The sequence below is a fragment of the Oryza brachyantha genome, chromosome 7 (assembly GCF_000231095.2).
Source record: "Oryza brachyantha chromosome 7, ObraRS2, whole genome shotgun sequence".
Classification (NCBI taxonomy): Eukaryota; Viridiplantae; Streptophyta; class Magnoliopsida; order Poales; family Poaceae; genus Oryza; species Oryza brachyantha.
Window position 1 is genome coordinate 17,703,823 of NC_023169.2, and position 8,992 is coordinate 17,712,814.

At 38.1% G+C, this 8,992-nt stretch overlaps 1 protein-coding gene across 2 annotated transcripts; it reads right to left on the minus strand.

The window, feature by feature from the left end:
• Positions 1 to 1,947: 1,947 nt before the first annotated feature.
• On the minus strand, positions 1,948 to 5,854 carry LOC102718471 (30S ribosomal protein S9, mitochondrial). Of its 2 annotated transcripts, none has more exons than XM_006657997.3 (5): positions 5,141 to 5,854; positions 4,064 to 4,504; positions 3,415 to 3,495; positions 3,115 to 3,209; positions 1,948 to 2,425 (listed from the first exon to the last, which is right to left on the minus strand). In XM_006657997.3, exons 1-4 carry the CDS (start codon positions 5,766 to 5,768, stop codon positions 3,118 to 3,120), a joined length of 1,242 nt encoding a protein of 413 aa, XP_006658060.1. In that variant the 5' UTR covers positions 5,769 to 5,854; the 3' UTR covers positions 1,948 to 2,425; positions 3,115 to 3,117. The 2 variants fall into 2 exon arrangements, with proteins under 2 accessions (XP_006658060.1, XP_006658061.1); XM_006657998.3 differs by lacking the exon at positions 1,948 to 2,425 and adding an exon at positions 2,432 to 2,575.
• Positions 5,855 to 8,992: the final 3,138 nt, after the last annotated feature.

An 8,992-nucleotide genomic window follows, 5' to 3' on the forward strand; every position in this document is an offset into this window, starting at 1 on the left:
GTTTTTTATAATTATTTGGATGATATGCATGAAACAAGTGGGTATTAACATAAGAGATTACAACCTACGCAAAAGCTTTTGTTTATACTTATTAACTAAAATTTAAAATTTTTAACCTTAATTTTAGAGTTGATTTTAAAGTTTTTTCACCATAGTTAATTTTTCAACGTTGACTTTTAAAGCAATAAGAATATATATAATTCTTTTGGCAAATTAAATATACCGACCAAACAGGCACCCCTTATATTTTTCTAGCACATCTACACTGACAGAGACAATTGTTGTATATAACAGCCTGTATATTTAACATATATAACAACTAAATAAAAATAGTATAGAATAAGTTGTCTATTTAACAGTACGAGTAATGAACGAAAGGACGGTGATAAAGTTTTTTTTTTAATAATGTCATGTAGAACGATTAAACGCATAAGCCTGTCTCACTGTTGTCCGTGACAGGAGGCCGCGGTCGTTCTCTCCCCTCGCCTGCTGCTCGTCGTCGTCCAGGCGTTCGCATAGCACTATGCAGGCAGGCACTAGCCACTACTGGTGTGGCCACAGGAATGCCACTATGGCGCCGGCCGGGTACGTGAGAACGTTAGGTGGTGTAGTGTACACAAATCTTCTGCCCCGACTTGCTTTGAGGACACTGCTTGGTCACTATGATGAGGGCAATTTCTTCTGGAGATCATTCAGACCCAGGTTGGACATACGTATTCGTAAACAAAAAATAATTTATATATAAAAATTTTATATACGTATTTTTAGTAATATATGTTGAAAAATAAACTTTGATAATAAATCTCAAAATAAATTATAAATTTAAAACTGAAAATTTAAATTATGGCACATAAGAATAAGGAAAAAGATGGAAGCGTAAAGTTTTGCTCGTACGTTGAGGTTGCCTACCCCTTCGCCAGTTGCATGCAAAACAGGATGACTCTGATTGATTAAATTGTAGCTTAAAAACATTAAAATAGATTAATCTAATTCTTAAAGCAATTCTTTTCATAGATTTTTTTTTCTAGAACATAACTTTTAGTAGTAGCTATGAGACAGTGGTTGTGGAAGTGAGCAGAACTTGAAAATGTGTACTTTCGAACACAGAATAAGAGCCCCTCCATGATGAGGCCAAAATCGAACAGTGCGCGAAAAAACGCAAATACCATCAGCACAGTGTGGGTATAGATGTTTGCCTGTTACATGAAGAAAAATGACCACAAAAAATATGGGGTATTTAAGAATTTGTCGGTGCCCAAAAAAAAAGGATTTATCGGTATTATAAGTGAGTCGTTGACACTTGATTTATGTGTCTATAGATGGATCTAGAGCTTACGTGTCACGTGTTATAGCCAAAAAAAAGTAACAAATTATTAAATAAGATACTGTAGCTGATGATAAATAATTAAATGCGTCCCAAATTGTGTGGCTGACTACAAAGATCGTTTGTTGCCAAGGAATTGGACATGGCCGTTGGAACACCCATTGCAAGGGGGAGCGGGGATGATTCAGAGATTGTTTCTTTCCGTTGGTCGCACAAATTACATCGCAGTCGCTGATAGCAAACCGAACTTTTCTTCGTCTTTCATGGACTGCAGTAGTCGAGACAGGAATATCTACTGGAGCTGCCCTAAAGAGCATCAACCAAAAAACTGGCGTAGATTTGCTGTTCATTTGGATTATGCTCCTCGGTTTTGTCTTGCGGTTTTATATCATGGGACGTTTTAGCTATATAAAAATTTATCAATTATTAATATTATATATATATATATATATCTGAATTTATTACTCATGTATAATCTAGGCTTTCGGAGTGACCATTACCCAACAAGCGATGTCAATCGAGTAGAACGATAGTAAGATTGCTCAAGGCCTCGTGATTAACAGAAGCTTGAGAGCGTATTGTTTGGCTAGTATTCTAAAGAGAGAGCCTAGATTCGAGCGCAATAGCGCATAAGCAATCTCATTCATGGTGGATTCAAATAATTGTCAATCTGCTCAGAGAAACACAATGCGTATCACGTTTGGGGAAAAAAAAATCCTTTTGGGCTTATTACTGCTTACAGAGTCGGACGCGTAACTTTCATTTACCATAGTCAGTGCATGGACATGCAAACATGGAGAAGTAATGTGAAATACTCCTGACTTCTAAACAACTATTTCAGTAGTATTTCCATCGGACAGTCTATTCTAGTGGCAGCTCACTGCTCATAGCATTGTACTCTTAATTAGGTCAAATGATGATTTTTCTGGATCAGTTTGCCGTATCAACATTAAAGAAACCAGAATGCTTGTCTCATGATGCCCATTATCGGTAAATGTTGGAATATTTGAGTATTAATCTCAAAAGGACCAACCGGTATAACAGTCCAACTGCAAATACAGAGTGCCTGACCAGAAAAAAATAACAACAAATAACAGGTACCTGCCAACAAAGTTAACGTCATTTTATATTTACTCTGAAACATAAAGATAATTGTAATAAAAGGATATGTGTTTCCATGAAAACAGAAATATATATATTCCTATCCCTTAACTCTTGGCTCGGTTAATTTCCATCTCTCAACTACAAAACCTAAAAATAAACATTCCTTGAGTCTCATGTAAGGGAGAGGCCACATGTAGGATATAGAATGAACAATAGGCCTACAAAACGAAAAGTGGACTAAGTCCCAAAAGACTTCATCTTTGACTCATGTTGTTTGTCCCACAGAGACTTTGTATTTTTAGCAATTATGGCATTGGAGTTTGGTAAAGTATGAGACAAATACATTGGGATTTAAAAAATTAGGGATAAATGCATTTGGATTTGAAAAGGTGAAGGACATTTCAGTCTTTATAGTTTTGTATATGTATATATGAGGTAGGCTAAAAATGAAGTCTTAGATGACCAACCATGATCCTCACTGTGAATTAATGACCAATCTTATTTGGTGTTGATTTTGACCACCAAATACGGGTGGAGGAACGGGTTTTGCCAGGATTTGTGAATTGATGGACAGATTTTACCTGATTTTGTAATTGATGGACAAAAACTAAACCAAGTCGAGTATTGAGGAGTGGGAAATAAATATTTGAATTTAAAAAATTGGCCCCAGAGTAAACAGAGCCTACCTGTTAACGTTTGACCCATTGGAAGCTCTTTCTTGCTTTTGCCTTTCCAGGCTTTTTCCTTTCAACAACTCGTGAGTCCCTTGTCAAATATCCAGCTGTTTCAGGGAAATATAAACGCATTGGTAAAAGTTTTAGTAGATAATACACAAATGGGAAAGGGTAGCAAGGTAACAAATTTGCTAGAATATACTTTTATTTTGCATGGTTGCTACATGGGGTGAAATAATGCTCAAACAATCTCAATATTCAAAGTGTGAGCTGTGAATCATCAACTAGAGGGGTAAAAGTCATCTATTTTACCTGCTTTGAGGTATGGTCGTAGTCCTGGTTCCCAATTCTGCAAGGCCCTGCTGATACCGAGCCGGATAGCTCCGACTTGCCCTGCACTCGCAGAAAATAAATTAAATCAGGGAGATGGCTTCCATAGCCTATCTGCAAAATCAAGCAAGTAGAAACATGCAGCGTCTAATAGTAAATGCATATAGGTTAGAAAAATCACACTGTATAAAAGTAATAACTAAAGATTTAAGGAATCCAGCAGCAGCATTGAGGTGTTAAACTATGGTGCTTTGGATAGTTACAGCTGACAAGCCAGTCAAGCCTACAGTAGCAAAAATGTTTAATAGACAACCTAGAAATACATTGCACGGTAGCAAATACATGCACTGGCACTGAAAGATGCACCGTTAAGAATTATGCAAGAACGTGAAATATGGCATATATTCCATATCTCATAGTTATAATGCAGAACTCAAAAGATTCATGCGTGCATAACACATAGGTTGCTTAATGCAGAAAACACTTCCATATAACATCAAAAGCAATTTATCATCCCCGTCTCTGGAAAATTATTATAAAATACCACGCTCATATCACACTAACATAAGAATACAAGTACCTTAATCATTGAGAGATCGTGAAGAGAAATTGTAAAGAAATTAACACTAACCTGAGACACCACCACCTTTCACAGTACAGGTAACATCCCAATGCCCCAGAGTCTTGGTCACGGTAAATGGGCGAAGAAGATCAGCTCGATGATCCAGAATTGGGAAGTAAGCATCAAATTGTTTGTCATTGACAATGAACTTCCCATCACCAGGCTTAATCCAGACACGGGCAATGCTGCATTTCCTTTTCCCTGTTCCATAAGCCCTTCCTTTCTCATCAACTTGTCTTACACGTGCTTTAGCAATTTCCTCTTGCTTTTGGCGTTCTACTTCAGCTCTGCTTGATGTCGCGTTCATTTTTTCAATAGCTCTATCTTCAATTTCCTGTAAGGGAGGTAATCCAGGAACACCCCTAACATCCTTTAAAAGGATCAAACTAGCAATCATATCCTCTGTAATCCCAGAGGCCTCAATGAGATCACCAAATGCACGGTTTGGACCTGCAACCAGGATTAAAAACTATTTTACAATATGGTATAGACATATTACATATGTATGCACTATGCAATAATCCTACATACAATCCTTCTTAAAACAAACAGAACAAAAAACCTTGTAAATCATCAGAAGCAACTAAGGCATAATAAATTCTTAAATCACTCATGAATTTGCACAGGTACACAACACAAACATCGCGTGCTCATGATCAGTAAGTGAAACTATCTACCCAATTCCATGATACTCTACTGCAATCGCCAGTAAATGACATGAATGAGTGGCACCACATGAAGCAAACATTGCTGTAGAGTGGAGACTAACATCAGCATTGCGACTGCTGCATTGGCGCGAAACAATGTCCTAATACACCTACCTAGTGAATATGTCATGCCTCACATAGACAAGCTATCGATCAAGTACACAATTATACATACCTGCCAAGCTAAACAACATCTAAAACATAGTTGGACATTCCATTTCAGGGATTTCTTATGTCTCTTGGTATCGTCCTATAATAATAACAAAACTACGGTACTCAAATAATTACATAGGTAATAAAACACGCATAACAGCAAACATATTATGATCCCAAATTATGTTACTGCATAAAGATGATAAAACATGTAAACATATGTCACCTTTGAGTGTCTCCATTAGCTCCTGCTCCCTCGCCCTGTTCGCCTGCCGTTTACGCTCTGCCTCCTCCTCGTCTTCCTCCGCATCGACGTCACCAATCGCAGCGCCCTCACCTCCGATCCCCTCAAGCCCCTCCCCCAGCACGGCCTCCGCGAAAGGATCCTTCTCATCGTCCCCGCTCAGCGTCCACAGCTCGTCGGTGCTTGCCGGAGCCTTCTCTCCGGAAGCGGGGGCGGCGGCGGTGGCGGTGGCAGTGGCAGCCTCTTCCTTGAAGATCTCCTCGAACACGTCCCCCTTCTCGCTGTCCTCCGCGCGGAAATCCTTCGCCCAAGGGTCCTCCCCGGCGGTGCTCGCTCCTAGCGGATCCTCGCCAGCGGGAACCTCGACGTCTTCACCGGCGAAGGGATCCGGATCGCCGGAGTCCAGCGTGAACGCCCATGGCTTGCTGGGGTCGTCGTCGCGGCCGGAGGTGGAGAGGAGCCGAGGCCAGAGGAGGCGAGAGGATGGGAGCGGGAAAAATGGAAGACGAGCCGGGACGGCAGAGGACGAGGCGGCTGTGCTCGCCGGCGTTAGGGTTTGGAGGCGGTGGCGGAGGTGGCGGGAGGAGTGGAGGAGGCGGCGGAGCAGCATGGTGGCGCGGAGGCGGAGGGAGGCGACCACCCGTGGTGGAACGCTAGGGTTTTAGCGGCTTAACTCAATTCGTCTCATCTCTCTCTTTCCGCTTTCATCGCAAGGGTTGTTCGCAGCGATGTTCACGTTTTCCCACAGGGAAAAGCGTGTTATAGTTTTACGTTTATGATAGAGCAAAACGCATTATCTATTCAGAGAGGCGTATTTTCGGAATTCCGTCTCTTGCTTTTAGGAAACGAATTGGTTCAGGTGGCTTTGGATTGTACTACATTTGCACTCCCTTTGTCCCTAGGTTTATTTTTTTAGTTTTTATATAATCTTTGACTCTTCATTTTATTTGAACTTTTTGTTAATATTTTTATTGTAATTAGATGATAAAATATAAATAATACTTTACGTGTAACTAATTTTTAAATAAGACGAATAATCAATCGCTGGATACGTAAAACCAAAAATGAGACGGACGGAGGCATTACTGCTTTTCAAGTACGAAGATTTGCACGCAACTAATGACAAAAATCCATGGAATGCACTTGACTTTAAAAGTTAATAATTACCGGGCTCACCGTAGAAAACGGCTTGAGTAGATTACAAATCCGCAAGTCAAGTTCGTCCTTCTCTACGCGATAAATGGCTTGCATTGATGACTTTAACTAACAATTTCGCCGTCACTAAAAGCTCTTACACGTACTAAGTACCACACGCCTCATAATTGAAGGCTGAGCATACCAAACTCGACAGCTTATGTCAGTCTCTGCATTGTCAAGTATGCTCCTGCAGTCCTGTGTATTATTGTGTTTTTTTAAGTGGTCTTAAATACCTTACTCTAGAAAAAAAATAATACAACACTAAACTGAAGATGTAGCAAATTACATTGTTATCCTCAGTAATTACATCCTAATGAATTTTCTAAAGCAAGCATTGAGGAGGAGGAGTGTTAGTTTGGCTGTATTAATAAAGGGTAGGACGAGAAAGGAGGGTTTGGATATGAGAATAATAAGTATCTGGATAAAAATATTTAATTCTAGGGTGAAAGTAAATTGAAATGGATGGAGCAATATTTATCGAATTTTTCACATTATCTACTGGACACTATATTAACTTTCCTTTTTCTTCGAAGTGGTGAGAAATAAATTGAAAAGAACAGAGTAATTCGATATCACGATAGAACACTATTCAATTCTATAAGAAAATTAGAACAAAGGGAGTTACTAAGCTTTGCATTATCAACTACACGCTATATTGACATCCTTTTCTCCATAGTGGTGTAGAACCTGTGATTTTGATTGTTATGCTTCTGAGTATAATTTAAAATTTTGAACTTTTAAACTTAAATTTAGGGTTGATTTTGAGATTTCCCATCCATCATAACTCATCTTACAACCCTTGCTTTTAGATAATTAAGAACACATATATAAATGTTTCATCCACAAACTATATTTTAATTGTTAATAAATTGTTTCGTTTATGCTTAATTTCAGTGAAAAAAAGATAGAGGCTGATAGTACTACTTAGGGCACTCCCAGTGTAGACCCAATGATAATTTCTATCTGTATTTAGCTATGTCACGTAAGCAATTTGTGGATGTGGCAGGTTATTTATTGAAAAAAGAGATATAAATAAAAAAATTGGTTCTAGATTAAAACTCAGTGTTTTTATATAAAACAAAACTGATTGTGAGAGAAACGAGTAAGCCATGTAATAATAAGATATAAAAGTTATATTATGAAAAATAATTTGTTTACAGGATGTCTTATAGTGTAAAAACCATGGTACTGGGAGTGTCCTGACTACCCCTACAAAGTACTCGAATTTACTCCTGCATGAAAAGTGATAGTAATACACTAGCTTTAACGATGAGTGATGACAAGGTGAGGCGGTAAGTGTAGGGAAGTTTACAGTTCACCCAGGTCGGATCTTGGCCTTTACCTCGGCTGCTCCAAAGATCTCCGGTGTCACACTCACACTGACATCGAGAAAATGTCTGAAAGCTTTTGTTTCCCATGGATTTTTCTGCAAAGGCTCGCGTCGCTGCTTCCTGAATATATAGGTTGGAGCTTGGAAAGTGACAAGATTGTGGCATTCAGACCATCGGCATGTGAATGTACTGTCTCCCTGCTCATTGCAAAAGGCTAAAAGCCTAGAAAGCGATCCTTTTTACCCAAACAATTCCACACCTACACACACACGACAGTGAGGTGCTGGGCTGCTCTAATAAAGGTATGGCAAAAATAGTGTATCATAAACTACAGATCGAGCCTCAAAATTATTAGAAAATTTTATGGTCCTGTATCATTAAACTATTGGTCCTTTTGGATGGTCTCCACCGGTATTATTATACTGCCAATTATAGAATTGATCTAAGCCATTGATTAAAAGTAATATTTTTAGTACCTTGATAACTAACTGATTAGTAGTATTTTGTAATTTAGATTTTTTGGCAAACATTAGTAGCTCGACATAAGAGAAGATCGATTTGTCCTTGTGCGCATCTGCGGCATCCCAGCAGTCCAAATAAATTAGGTTTTCTAAACTCATAATTAAAATGACGATAATACCTCTCTAAATTTCTACTACTTATAATGTTGTTGGTACTATAATTCAATCACAATCATTCGATAAAAATAGATTAATGGTGTCGATTAAATTCTACTGCCAGCAGAGAGCACCGGAAAGGGCTCTAAAACTATATATTTAGTGATGAATCTACCAAAGAAGTACATGTTTTAGAGTTTCACTATTTTTTTTGTTGAGTTATAAAAGTTGTAGTTTTATGATACAATTAATGTTACGTATATTAGTTTTGTGATACAACACCTTAAATATGTAGTTTTGTAAAAAAAAATCAATCTGAAATATGTATTATTGTGATGCACATTATGATAGTTCTATCAAATATCTATAGTTTCGTGAAATTACTCTATTATTTTATGAAAACGAATGGTTTTTTTCATTTTAACTATCTAATGGTAACTTCAGTCTTAATTGACAACAGAGATTATAAAATTTAAATTTTAGAAACGAAAAAACCCCGAAAAGGACAATAGTTTTACGTTGCTTTTACATAAACTGTTTCGACACGATGAAAAAAATTTCCATACCATTTTTCATTCTTGTATGACAGAAGTTGTAGACCGCCTATCCGAACACTTTTTAGCGTGGTCGAAGATGATGAAATGAACAATGATTGCAGCGTATGAACTGCCGCCACTCATTTGCGATTA

Bases quoted from the DNA above. Each gene is read 5' to 3' on its own strand.
- LOC102718471 (XM_006657997.3), bottom strand. From the start codon at position 5,768: ATGCTGCTCCGCCGCCTCCTCCACTCCTCCCGCCACCTCCGCCACCGC. The intron at 4,505-5,140 runs GTGACATATGTT...TCCTGGTTGCAG, and splicing joins GCTAATGGAGACACTCAAAG to GTCCAAACCGTGCATTTGGT. The intron at 3,496-4,063 runs GTTAGTGTTAAT...CTGCGAGTGCAG, and splicing joins GAAAGGTGGTGGTGTCTCAG to GGCAAGTCGGAGCTATCCGG.